Below are 14,169 nucleotides of genomic sequence, written 5' to 3' on the forward strand. Positions count from 1 at the left end.
GGTACAGTCCCACACACACTGACTCTCACTGGGGTACGGGTCCCACACACACTGACTCTCACTGGGGTACAGTCCCACACACACTGACTCTCACTGGGGTACGGGTCCCACACACACTGACTCTCACTGGGGTACAGTCCCACACACACTGACTCTCACTGGGGTACAGTCCCACACACACTGACTCTCACTGGGGTACAGTCCCACACACACTGACTCTCACTGGGGTACAGTCCCACACACACTGACTCTCACTGGGGTACGGGTCCCACACACACTGACTCTCACTGGGGTACAGTCCCACACACACTGACTCTCACTGGGGTACGGGTCCCACACACACTGACTCTCACTGGGGTACAGTCCCACACACACTGACTCTCACTGGGGTACAGGTCCCACACACACTGACTCACTGGGGTACGGGTCCCACACACACTGACCCTCACTGGGGTACAGTCCCACACACACTGACTCTCACTGGGGTACAGTCCCACACACACTGACTCTCACTGGGGTACAGTCCCACACACACTGACCCTCACTGGGGTACAGTCCCACACACACTGACTCTCACTGGGGTACAGTCCCACACACACTGACTCTCACTGGGGTACAGTCCCACACACACTGACTCTCACTGGGGTACAGTCCCACACACACTGACTCTCACTGGGGTACAGTCCCACACACACTGACTCTCACTGGGGTACAGTCCCACACACACTGACTCTCACTGGGGTACAGTCCCACACACACTGACTCTCACTGAGGTACAGTCCCACACACACTGACCCTCACTGGGGTACAGTCCCACACACACTGACTCTCTGGGGTGTGCTGATTGTTGCCTATCTTCTCTCTCAGGGCGGCTATGCCGGAAATGCCTTTGGGTTCCGAATGACGTCACTGCTGAAACTGGCTGACACGAAGGCCAATAAACCCGGAATGAACCTGATGCATTTTGTTGTCATGGTGAGAAGCACATTTCTGGTGAAATTAAAGGAGGGGCTGAGTGAAACTTACAGGGGAGGGTGTACCCGGGCTTTGGGAGGGGGGGGGAGTGTACACGGAGTGTGGGGAGGGGAGAGTGTACACTGGCTGTGGGAGGGGGGAGTGTACATGGGCTGTGGGAGGGGAGAGTGTACATGGGCTGTGGGAGGGGAGAGTGTACACGGGCTGTGGGGAGGGGTGTGTGTACACTGGCTGTGGGGAGGGGGGAGTGTACACGGGCTGTGGGGAGGGGGGAGTGTACACGGGCTGTGGGAGGGGGGAGTGTACACGGGCTGTGGGAGGGGGGAGTGTACACGGGCTGTGGGAGGGGGGAGTGTACACGGGCTGTGGGAGGGGGGAGTGTACACGGGCTGTGGGAGGGGAGAGTGTACACGGGCTGTGGGAGGGGAGAGTGTACACGGGCTGTGGGAGGGGAGATTGTACACGGGCTGTGGGAGGGGAGAGTGTACACGGGGAGGGAGGAGTGTACACTGGCTGTGGGGAGGGGGGAGTGTACACTGGCTGTGGGGAGGGGGGAGTGTACACGGGTTGTGGGGAGGGGGGAGTTTAAACAGGTTGTGGGGAAGGGTGAGTGTAAACGGGGAGGGGGGAGTGTACACGGGCTGTGGGGAGGGGGGAGTGTACACGGGCTGTGGGGAGGGGGAGTGTACACGGGCTGTGGGGAGGGGGGAGTGTACACGGGCTGTGGGGAGGGGGGAGTGTACACGGGCTGTGGGGAGGGGGGAGTGTACACGGGCTGTTGGAGGGGATAGTGTACACGGGCTGTGGGGAGGGGGGAGTGTACACGGGCTGTGGGAGGGGAGAGTGTACACGGACTGTGGGAGGGGAGAGTGTACACGGACTGTGGGAGGGGAGAGTCTACACGGGCTGTGGGGAGGGGAGAGTGTACACGGGCTGTGGGGAGGGGAGAGTGTACACGGACTGTGGGAGGGGAGAGTGTACACGGGTTGTGGGGAGGGGAAGAGTGTACACGGACTGTGGGAGGGGAGAGTGTACACGGGTTGTGGGAGGGGAGAGTGTACACGGGTTGTGGGGAGGGGAAGAGTGTACACGGACTGTGGGAGGGGAGAGTGTACACGGGTTGTGGGAGGGGAGAGTGAACACGGGTTGTAGGAGGGGAGAGTGTACACGGACTGTGGGAGGGGAGAGTGAACACGGGTTGTAGGAGGGGAGAGTGTACACGGGTTGTGGGAGGGGAGAGTAAGTACTTACAGAGGGTTTTGGGGTTGTGGTGTCTATTGCCCCGGGGGGATATTGGGTCACAATGTAAGAGGGTGTTTGGGATACACTAACGTATTGGTGGGATTGGGAATGTGCTGGGTGGGATTGGGATAGAGGGGGGTCTGGGGTGGAGCCAGGGCCAGCGGGAATATTGATCGAACATCGGGAAAACTCTGTTTCTACATTCCTCGATCTGTGAAGAAAAATTATTTTCCAGGAAGCGGAAAAGAACGACAAGAAGTTGATGGATTTCCCGAGCAAACTGCGGAATATCGGAGCCGCCTCCAGGTAGGAACTGTCCCAACCAACCGGGAGCAGTGCGTGCATTCCTCAGTCCCTCCCTCCCACACCCGGGTATTTACCCAGTGTCCGTCAGTCCCTCCCTCCCCCACCTGGGTATTTACCCAGTGTCCGTCAGTCCCTCCCTCCCCCACCTGGGTATTTACCCAGTGTCCGTCAGTCCCTCCCTCCCCCACCCGGGTATTTACCCAGTGTCCGTCAGTGCCTCCCTCCCCCACCCGGGTATTTACCCAGTGTCCGTCAGTCCCTCCCTCCCCCACCGGGGTATTTACCCAGTGTCCGTCAGTGCCTCCCTCCCCCACCCGGGTATTTACCCAGTGTCCATCAGTCCCTCCCTCCCCCACCCGGGTATTTACCCAGTGTCCGTCGCTCTGTCCCTCCCTCCCCCACCCGGGTATTTACCCAGTGTCCATCGCTCTGTCCCCCCCCACCCGGGTATTTACCCAGTGTCCGTCAGTCCCTCCCTCCCCCACCCGGGTATTTACCCAGTGTCCGTCAGTCCCTCCCTCCCCCACCCGGGTATTTACCCAGTGTCCGTCGCTCTGTCCCTCCCTCCCCCACCCGGGTATTTACCCAGTGTCCGTCGCTCTGTCCCTCCCTCCCCCACCCGGTTATTTACCCAGTGTCCGTCAGTCCCTCCCTCCCCCACCCGGGTATTTACCCAGTGTCCGTCAGTCCCTCCCTCCCCCACCCGGGTATTTACCCAGTGTCCGTCAGTCCCTCCCCCACCCGGGTATTTACCCAGTGTCCGTCAGTCCATCCCCCACCCAGGTATTTACCCAGTGTCCGTCGCTCTGTCCCTCCCTCCCCCACCCGGGTATTTACCCAGTGTCCGTCAGTCCCTCCCCCACCCGGGTATTTACCCAGTATCCGTCACTCTGTCCCTCCCTCCCCCACCCGGGTATTTACCCAGTGTCCGTCAGTCCCTCCCTCCCCCACCCGGGTATTTACCCAGTGTCCGTCGCTCTGTCCCTCCCCCACCCGGGTATTTACCCAGTGTCCGTCAGTCCCTCCCCCACCCGGGTATTTACCCAGTGTCCGTCGCTCTGTCCCTCCCCCACCCCGGTATTTACCCAGTGTCCGTCGCTTTGTCCCTCCCTCCCCCACCCGGGTATTTACCCAGTGTCCGTCGCTCTGTCCCTCCCCTCCCCCACCCGGGTATTTACCCAGTGTCCGTCAGTCCCTCCCTCCCCCACCCGGGTATTTACCCAGTGTCCGTCACTTTGTCCCTCCCTCCCCCACCCGGGTATTTACCCAGTGTCCATCGCTCTGTCCCTCCCTCCCCCACCCGGGTATTTACCCAGTGTCCGTCAGTCCCTCCCTCCCCCACCCGGGTATTTACCCAGTGTCCGTCAGTCGCTCCCCCACCCGGGTATTTACCCAGTGTCCGTCAGTCCCTCCCCCACCCGGGTATTTACCCAGTGTCCGTCAGTCCCTCCCTCCCCCACCCGGGTATTTACCCAGTGTCCGTCACTTTGTCCCTCCCTCCCCCACCCGGGTATTTACCCAGTGTCCATCGCTCTGTCCCTCCCTCCCCCACCCGAGTATTTACCCAGTGTCCGTCACTTTGTCCCTCCCTCCCCCACCCGGGTATTTACCCAGTGTCCGTCAGTCCCTCCCTCCCCCACCCGGGTATTTACCCAGTGTCCGTCAGTCCCTCCCTCCCCCACCCGGGTATTTACCCAGTGTCCGTCAGTCCCTCCCTCCCCCACCCGGGTATTTACCCAGTGTCCGTCAGTCCCTCCCCCACCCGGGTATTTACCCAGTGTCCGTCCCTCCCTCCCCCACCCGGGTATTTACCCAGTGTCCGTCAGCCCCTCCCTCCCCCACCCGGGTATTTACCCAGTGTCCGTCAGTCCCTCCCCCACCCGGGTATTTACCCAGTGTCCGTCAGTCTCTCCCTCCCCCACCCGGGTATTTACCCAGTGTCCGTCAGTCTCTCCCTCCCCCACCCGGGTATTTACCCAGTGCTGTCCCTCTGTCCCTGTACTCTCCCTCCCATTCCCAGCTGATGTTTATCCAGCACCTTTGTGACGGAGTTGTGTGCGGCAGTTTTCGGTACTTGTGCTGAACACTGCTCCTGCTCCTGACATGCAATCACCTTCAGCCAGCAGTGCCGAGTGGATGATCCATCTCAGCCTCCTCCTCAGGTCCCCACCGTCACAGAAGCCAGTCTTCAGCCAATTTGATTCACTCCATGTGATATCAGGAAACGGCTGAGCGCACTGGATACAGCAAAGGCTGTGGGCCCCGATAACATCCCGGCTGTGTGCTGAAAACTTGTGTTCCGGAGCTAGCCGCGCCTCTAGCCAAGCTGTTTCAGTACAGCTTACAACACTGGCATCTACCCGACAATGTGAAACATTGCCCAGGTATGTCCTGTCCACAAAAAGCAGGACAATTTAATCCGGCCAATTACCGCCCCATCAGTCTACTCTCAATCATCAGCAAAGTGATGGAAGGTGTCATTGACAGTGCTATCAAGTGGCACTTACTCACCAATAACCCACTCACCGATGCCCAGTTTGGGTTCTGCCAGGACCACTCGGCTCCAGACCTCATTACAGCCTTGGTCCAAACATGGACAAGAGAGCTGAATTCCAGAGGGGAGGTGAGAGTGACTGCCCTCGCTATCAAGGCAGCATTTGACCGAGTGTGGCATCAAGGAGCCCGAGTAAAACTGGTCAATGGGAATCGGGGAAAACTCTCCACTGGCTGGAGTCATACCCAACACAAAGGAAGATGGTTGTGGTGGTTGGAGGTCAATCATCCCAGCCCCAGGACATCGCTGCAGGAGTTCCTCAGGGCAGTGTCCTAGGCCCAACCATCTTCAGCTGCTTCATCAATGACCTTCCCTCCATCATAAGGTCAGAAGTGGGGATGTTCACTGATGACTACACAGTGTTCAGTTCCATTCACAACTCCTCAGATAATGGAGCAGTCTGTGCACACATGCAGCAAGACCTGGACAACATTCAGGTTTGGGCTGATAAGTGGCAAGTAACATTCACCCCACACAAGTGTCAGGCAATGACCATCTCCAACAAGCGAGAGTCTAACCACCGCCCCTTGACATTCAGCAACATTCCCATCGCCGAATCCCCCACCATCAACATCCTGGGGGTCACCATTGACCAGAAACTTAACTGGACCAGCCACATAAATACTGTGGCTACAAGAGCAGGTCAGAGGCTGGGTATTCTGTGACGAGTGTCTCACCTCCTGACTCCCCAAAGCCTTTCCACCATCTACAAGGCACAAGTCAGGAGTGTGATGGAATACTCTCCACTTGCCTGGATGGTGCAGCTCCAACAACACTCGAGAAGCTCGACACCATCCAGGACAAAGCAACCACTTGATGGTCACCCCATCCCCCACCTTCAACACTCACTCCCTCCACCACCTCCAACACTCACTCCCTCCACCACCTCCAACACTCACTCCCTCCACCACCTCCAACACTCACTCCCTCCACCACCTCCAACACTCACTCCCTCCACCACCTCCAACACTCACTCCCTCCACCACCTCCAACACTCACTCCCTCCACCACCTCCAACACTCACTCCCTCCACCACCTCCAACACTCACTCCCTCCACCACCTCCAACACTCACTCCCTCCACCACCTCCAACACTCACTCCCTCCACCACCTCCAACACTCACTCCCTCCACCACCTCCAACACTCACTCCCTCCACCACCTCCAACACTCACTCCCTCCTCCACCACCTCCAACACTCACTCCCTCCTCCACCACCTCCAACACTCACTCCCTCCTCCACCACCTCCAACACTCACTCCCTCCACCACCGGCGCCCCCTGGCTGCAGTGTGCACCATCTACAAGATGCACTGCAGCAACTTGCCAAGGCTTCTTCGGCAGCACCTCCCAAACCCGCGACCTCTACCACCTAGAAGGACAAGGGCAGCAGGTGCATGGGAACACCACCACCTCCACGTTCCCCTCCCAGTCACACACCATCCTGACTGGGAAATATATCGGCCGTTCCTTCATCGTCGCTGGGTCACAATCCTGGAACTCCCTCCCTAACAGCACTGTGGGAGCACCTTCACCACACGGACTGCAGCGGTTCAAGAAGGCGGCTCACCACCACCTTCTCAAGGGGCAATTAGGGATGGGCAATAAATGCCGGCCTGGCCAGCGACGCCCACATCCCAAGAACAAACAAAAAAAAACCTGGTATCTCTCTCTGCTCAGTGTGAATTAAATAACCTGCGGACTCTACCCCAGCCCTGCCCCAGATACCGGGATCGGGGCCCCACGACCCCTGCCCCAGATACCAGGATCGGGGCCCCACGACCCCTGCCCCAGATACCGGGATCGGGGCCCAACGACCCCTGCCCCAGATACCGGGATCGGGGCCCCACGACCCCTGCCCCAGATACCAGGATCGTGGCCCCACGACCCCTGCCCCAGATACCAGGATCGGGGCCCCACGACCCCTGCCCCAGATACCAGGATCGGGGCCCCACGACCCCTGCCCCAGATACCAGGATCGGGGCCCCACGACCCCTGCCCCAGATGCCGGGATCGGGGCCCCACGACCCTTACTGCGATGTGGCCCACTCCAGCTGATCCTGCTGCTGTGGGGGGAGGGAGGGGGAGGGAGGGGGAGGCAGAGGCAGAGGCAGGAGTTGTGATTGTGCAGCAACCCACCGGCCCTTGGGCCTCAGAGGGTGGGTGAACGGGACAGTAACTATTTCCCTTTCCTTTTCCCCTGGGAAGAATGTTTAAGCAGGAGACGGAGAGCGAGTTTGAGAGATTGAAGCAGAGACTTCGCTCAGTGAAAGGAAATCTGATCAAACATCTGGACATCCGCGAGCAAATGGAATATTTCATCCAGGTTCGTGCTGAGACTCTGGGGTCGAGGGTGAGGGGTCAGTGCGGACGTGGGCGTTGGGGGGGGGGGTCATGCCCCCTGTGGGGGTCGGTGCTCCATGTGGGGGACCGGGGGTCACTCTCCCTGTGGGGGGGTCAGGGGTCACGCCCCCTGTTTTTGACCCTCCCCTGTCACTGAGTGCCGTGTTTGCTCCCTGCAGAGAGCGGAGGGGGAGCTGGAGCAGGTGCAGGAGGCGGTGACTGATCTCCAGGCCACGACACGGCAGCTCGCCGAGTATCTGTGCGAGGAGGAGGACACATTCAAGCTGGAGGAATGCTGCACCATCTTCAAAACCTTCGGGGAGAAGTTCATCACAGCGAGGGCGGTAGGTGGGGGGAGGGGCACGAGGGGGGGGAGGGGCACGAGGGGGGGGGAGGGGCACGAGGGGGGGGAGGGGCACGAGGGGGGGGGAGGGGCACGAGGGGGGGAGGGGCACGAGGGGGGGGAGGGGCACGAGGGGGGGGAGGGGCACGAGGGGGGGGAGGGGCACGAGGGGGGGGAGGGGCACGAGGGGGGGGGGAGGGGCACGAGGGGGGGGAGGGGCACGAGGGGACCATATGGTGGGGGAGCGGATCGGGGAGGGTTGGGGGAGCATGGTGAGGGAGGGACACGGGGAGCCCACGGGGGGAGGGGTATGGGGTGGGAACGGTGGGATGCGGGTGCACGGGGGTGGGGGGGCGAGGTGGGGGAGGGGTTGAGGCAGAGACCATCTATCAAGGGGAAATGGGATAAATACTTGAATCGCAGGAAAACACAGAGCTATGGGGAGAGAGCGGGGCACTGGGATTACTTTAAATCTCTGCCCCCTGGTTGTTGACCCCTCTGTTGAGGGAAACAGCTCCGTCCTATCCACTCTATCCAGGCCCCTTCATCATTTTATACACCTCAATCAGGTCTCCCCTCAGCCTCCTCTGCTCCAAGGCCCAGCCTATCCAACCTTTCCTCATCGCTAAAGCATTCCAGTCCCGGCAACGTCCGGGTGAACCTCTGCCCCCTCCAGACTGTGCGCGACATTAGCCCCGGGGGGGGCGGTTTGTGTTGGGGCTGGGGGCAGGGTGTGTTGATGTTGTGTCCCAGTGGCTCAGGCCTCTCCCTCCCGTTACAGGAGAACAAGGCGCGTATGCTGCTGGAGATTAAACGGCGGGAGAAGGAGAAGGAGAAGAAAGCGAAGCGGATCTCCATCGCCAGCTGCTCCCACACGGAGAAGGGCCTGCACGGAGTGGACCTGGAGTTCCTGCTCCTCAACAACTACCACAACTCCTTGCGGCAGAAGGGCAGCAGGCAGCGGGAGGACCAGATGCCCCGGAGCCAGTCCATGGGCCTGATTCGGGGGACGGAGAAAGACGGGAGGAGCTCGCAGACCCCGTCGCCCACCAGTGAGGACGTGAATCGCCTGCGGGAGGTGTCTCAGAAAATCCTGAGCTTTCAGGCCGGGCATGGATACCCTGGGCAGGACCAGAAACGGGCCGCCTTCGCGCAACACCCCCGCATCTCCGAAGAGTCGGGCGAGCCGGTGCGGAGGCCCTCTGGGTCTGGGGGCGGTGAGTCTCACCTGCCGGACGGGAACAGCGACGCTGAAAGCCGCGGTAATCGGCAGGGGCAGCGGGGAACTCCTGCGGCAGGGACTAACGGTGTGGAGTCCCCCGAGACGCTCCGCCCCAGAGGACCATGGTCCCCGGTCCGGCAGAGCGCGCTGAATCGCCGCCATACCTTCTGCTCTCGGCCCCAGGAGTTTGGCACAGATTCTGAGGCTCGCACAACAAGTCCCACTGAAATCTGCACCCCAAACCTTGGTCAAGCTCACTCACCGCCGGCTGGACACACTGGTCAAGCTCACTCACCGCCGGCTGGACACACTGGTCAAGCTCACTCACCGCCAGCTGGACACACTGGTCAAGCTCACTCACCACCGGCTGGACACACTGGTCAAGCTCACTCACCATCGGCTGGACACACTGGTCAAGCTCACTCACCACCGGCTGGACACACTGGTCAAGCTCACTCACCATCGGCTGGACACACTGGTCAAGCTCACTCACCGCCGGCTGGTCACCTTGGTCAAGCTCACTCACCATCGGCTGGTCACCTTGGTCAAGCTCACTCACCATCGGCTGGACACACTGGTCAAGCTCACTCACCATCGGCTGGTCACCTTGGTCAAGCTCACTCACCGTCGGCTGGTCACCTTGGTCAAGCTCACTCACCACCAGCTGGACACACTGGTCAAGCTCACTCACCACCAGCTGGACACACTGGTCAAGCTCACTCACCGCCGGCTGGACACACTGGTCAAGTTCACTCACCGCCGGCTGGAAACCGGGCAAGTGAAAGCCATGGTCACCTTCCAGAACATTCTCCTCCTGCTTTTCAAGAGCAGAAGGATGCGCTCCCTGCAAATGTTTCCCAGAAAACCAAACCCAAAGGCCTGTCGAGGCCTTGGTCTCACGCTGGTGACAAGACCCCCAGAGCGTCCGAGCTGCAGAAAGCCTTGTCGCGTAGTTTCTCCGGAGATAAGCCCACACTCGCACGGCGTAAGCTCTCCCTCACCAGAGGCTTATCTGCTGACCAGGCAGCCCCAGCTCCAGCTCGGTGGAAGCCCTCTGTTTCCTTGACACTCAAACCAGCGAAGCCTGTTTTGGCCGAGAAGCCAGCCGCGAAGGCAGAGACGAAGGTTCAGGAGTCCCCGTGGAAGATCTCCAGTTTCTTCGGCAAGAAACCCGCCAAAGCTTCAGAGGGGGCGAGCGCAGCCGTCGAGAAGGCAGCAAAGGAGGTTCCGGTGACTTCTACCGAGAGCACAAACATCCTGACTAACTTTTTTAAGCTCTTTAGTGACAACAAACCAGCCAAACACAAAACGCCACCGGGGACAGATGGTGGGGGTGAGGCATCATGAAACTTAGTGTGTGTTGCCCGTAGCTCTCGCTCTTTGTTGCTGTTCAGGAGTTCAGCCGTCGCATTCTGACCCGGAGTCAAGAGCGAGCATTTCTGGGCTTCAATTAACTCCCAGAAACACACTGGGCGAGCTGGGTGGAGCTCTGTGTGTAAGGGGGAAGGACGGGTGATGTATCTGAGAGTGAGGACACTGGTTGGGGTGGGAGAGCAGACCGTGTCCACTGACCACTGACCTCTGACCCCGGGAATGTCTGGCGAGGCACCGAGTTCTCCATTTTGAGATGAGGGTTGATGGTTGGCGTTGGGACCTTTGGGAATCTGCTCAAGATGGATGTGGCCAATGAGGTGTGTCGCATGACCAGCGAGGCCCAGCACTGACTGCGGAGATGAAAATTTGGCTCCTGATCATCGATTGGCTGAGGAGCTGAAGGTTTGGCTCCCGATCATCGATTGGCTGAGGAGATGAAGACTTGCGAATCTGCAGGGAGGGATTCTGACCAATAAGCTGCCGGGTTGGGAACATGTGGAAATTCCGCAGTGTTGGTTTGTCTGACACAACATTCCCCGACAACCGTCCTCCCCAGTGAGACCGTCCCAGGCACTGACACTAACAATCCTCGGACATTGAGTAACTTTTGTAATCTAAATTATTTGTTAAAATGGCAATACGAGATATTGAGAGAGTTCCGAACACGTGCCTGCTGACTGTGTCCCCTTTACACAGCTTTGTGAATGTGTCCTCGCTCTGTGCCCCGGGAGGGGGCTCAGTGCCCCTGGGGGTGGCTGTGTCCCCTTTAACCAGCTTTGTGAACGTGTCCTCGCTCTGACAAATCGACAGAAGGCGATGAAATATCTTCCTCAGGACACACTTCCTGTCAACTTTCTCTCTTCCCACATTTATTAATAGAAACTTTCTATGTAAACAGTCACACTGTAATTCCACCCTCCCACTAGTAACCTGGACACAGGAATGTATAATAGAACTACATATAAAAAGAAGGGCCGAATGTTTGCCTTGAAAATGGGACTGATTTATGTTGAATTATCCTGACCTCTGACCCCACTTCACCTGAGCACCAACCCCTGAATCTCCATGGCGATCGATGAGTAATTACCTGCCCCCACAGCCCGGCACATTTTCCCCTTCGAGGATCTGTCCAATTCCCGTTTGAAAGTTACTATTGAATCTGCTCCCACTGCCCTTGCTGGCAACGCGTTCCCGATCACAACAACTCGCTGCGTAAACACATTCTCCCCATCTCCCGCTCTGGGTCCATCACCGATTATCGTCAATCTGTGTAAGAACATAAGAATATAAGAATTAGGAACAGGAGTAGGCCATCTAGCCCCTTGAGCCTGCTCCGCCATTCAATAAGATCATGGCTGATCTGGCCGTGGACTCAGCTCCACTTACCCACCCGCTCCCCGTAACCCTTAATTCCCTTATTGGTTAAAAATCTATCTATCTGTGACTTGAATACATTCAATGAGCTAGCCTCAACTGCTTCCTTGGGCAGAGAATTCCACAGATTCACAACCCTCTGGGAGAAGAAATTCCTTCTCAACTCGGTTTTAAATTGGCTCCCCCGTATTTTGAGGCTGTGCCCCCTAGTTCTAGTCTCCCCGACCAGTGGAAACAACCTCTCTGCCTCTATCTTGTCTATCCCTTTCATTATTTTAAATGTTTCTATAAGATCACCCCTCATCCTTCTGAACTCCAACGAGTAAAGACCCAGTCTACTCAGTCTATCATCATAAGGTAACCCCCTCATCTCCGGAATCAGTCTAGTGAATCGTCTCTGTACCCCCTCCAAAGCTAGTATATCCTTCCTTAAGTAAGGTGACCAAAACTGCACACAGTACTCCAGGTGCGACCTCACCAATACCCTGTACAGTTGCAGCAGGACCTCCCTGCTTTTGTACTCCATCCCTCTCGCAATGAAGGCCAACATTCCATTCACCTTCCTGATTACCTGCTGCACCTGCAAACTAACTTTTTGGGATTCATGCACAAGGACCCCCAGGTCCCTCTGCACCTCAGCATGTTGTAATTTCTCCACATTCAAATAATATTCCCTTTTACTGTTTTTTTCCAAGGTGGATGACCTCACAATTTCCGACATTGTATTCCATCTGCCAAACCTTAGCCCATTCGCTTAGCCTATCCAAATCTCTTTGCAGCCTCTCTGAGTCCTCTACACAACCTGCTTTCCCACTAATCTTTGCGTCATCTGCAAATTTTGTTGCACTACACTCTGTCCCTTCTTCCAGGTCATCTATGTATATTGTAAACAGTTGTGGTCCCAGCACCGATCCCTGTGGCACACCACTAACCACCGATTTCCAACCCGAATAGGACCCATTTATCCCGACTCTCTGCTTTCTGTTCGCCAGCCAATTCTCTATCCATGCTGATACATTTCCTCTGACTCCGCGTACCTTTATCTTCTGCAGTAACCTTTTGTGTGGCACCTTATCGAATGCCTTTTCGAAATCTAAATACACCACATCCATCGGTACACCTCTATCCACCATACTCGTTATATCCTCAAAGAATTCTAGTCAATTAGTTGAACATGATTTCCCCTTCATGAATCCATGTTGCGTCTGCTTGATTGCACTATTCCTATCCAGATGTCCCGCTATTTCTTCCTTAATGATAGCTTCAAGCATTTTCCCCACTACAGATGTTAAACTAACCGGCCTATAGTTACCTGCCTTTTGTCTGCCCCCTTTTTTAAACCGAGGCGTTACATTAGCTGCTTTCCAATCCGCTGGGACCTCCCCAGAGTCCAGAGAATTTTGGTTGATTATAACGAATGCATCTGCTATAACTTCCGCCATCTCTTTTAATACCCTGGGATGCATTTCATCAGGACCAGGGGACTTGTCTACCTTGAGTCCCATTAGCCTGTCCAGCATTATCCCCCTAATGATAGTGATTGTCTCAAGGTCCTCCCTTCCCACATTCCCGTGACCAGCAATTTTTGGCATGGTTTTTGTGTCTTCCACTGTGAAAACCGAAGCAAAATAATTGTTTAAGGTCTCAGCCATTTCCACATTTCCCATTATTAAATCCCCCTTCTCATCTTCTAAGGGACCAACATTTACTTTAGTCTCTTTTCCGTTTTATATATCGGTAAAAGCTTTTACTATCTGTTTTTATGTTTTGCGCAAGTTTACTTTCGTAATCTATCTTTCCTTTCTTTATTGCTTTCTTAGTCATTCTTTGCTGTCGTTTAAAATTTTCCCAATCTTCTAATTTCCCACTAACCTTGGCCACCTTATACGCATTGGTTTTTAATTTGATACTCTCCTTTATTTCCTTGGTTATCCACGGCTGGTTATCCCTTCTCGTACCGTACCTTCTTTTTCACTGGAATATATTTTTGTTGAGCACTATGAAAGAGCTCCTTAAAAGTCCTCCACTGTTCCTCAATTGTGCCACCGTTTAGTCTGTGTTTCCAGTCTACTTTAGCCAACTCTGCTCTCATCCCACTGTAGTCCCCTTTGTTTAAGCATAGTACGCTCGTTTGAGACACTACTTCCTCACCCTCAATCTGTATTACAAATTCAACCATACTGTGATCACTCATTCCGAGAGGATCTTTTACCAGGAGATCGTTTATTATTCCTGTCTCATTACTCAGGACCAGATCTAAGATAGCTTGCTCCCTTGTAGGTTCTGTTACATACTGTTCTCAGAAACAATCCCGTATGCATTCTATGAATTCCTCCTCCAGGCTACCCCCTGCGATTTGATTTGACCAATCGATATGTAGGTTAAAATCCCCCATGATTAATGCCGTTCCTTTTTCACATGCCTCCATTATTCCCTTG

General features: G+C 56.3%; 1 protein-coding gene across 1 annotated transcript in view; it reads left to right on the forward strand.

The window, feature by feature from the left end:
* The window catches only part of LOC139255439 (FH2 domain-containing protein 1-like), a 39,790-nt gene extending 28,463 nt beyond the window's left edge, over positions 1-11,327 (forward strand). The window contains exons 7-11 of the mRNA XM_070873919.1: positions 868-975; positions 2,453-2,523; positions 7,284-7,401; positions 7,598-7,762; positions 8,543-11,327. Of these exons, the coding sequence (XP_070730020.1) occupies positions 868-975; positions 2,453-2,523; positions 7,284-7,401; positions 7,598-7,762; positions 8,543-10,330 (2,250 nt within the window). The 3' untranslated portion in view covers positions 10,331-11,327. The remainder of the gene's footprint in view (positions 1-867; positions 976-2,452; positions 2,524-7,283; positions 7,402-7,597; positions 7,763-8,542) is intronic.
* Positions 11,328-14,169: the final 2,842 nt, after the last annotated feature.

This window comes from Pristiophorus japonicus, unplaced genomic scaffold (genome assembly GCF_044704955.1).
Source record: "Pristiophorus japonicus isolate sPriJap1 unplaced genomic scaffold, sPriJap1.hap1 HAP1_SCAFFOLD_607, whole genome shotgun sequence".
Lineage (NCBI taxonomy): Eukaryota > Metazoa > Chordata > Chondrichthyes > Pristiophoridae > Pristiophorus > Pristiophorus japonicus.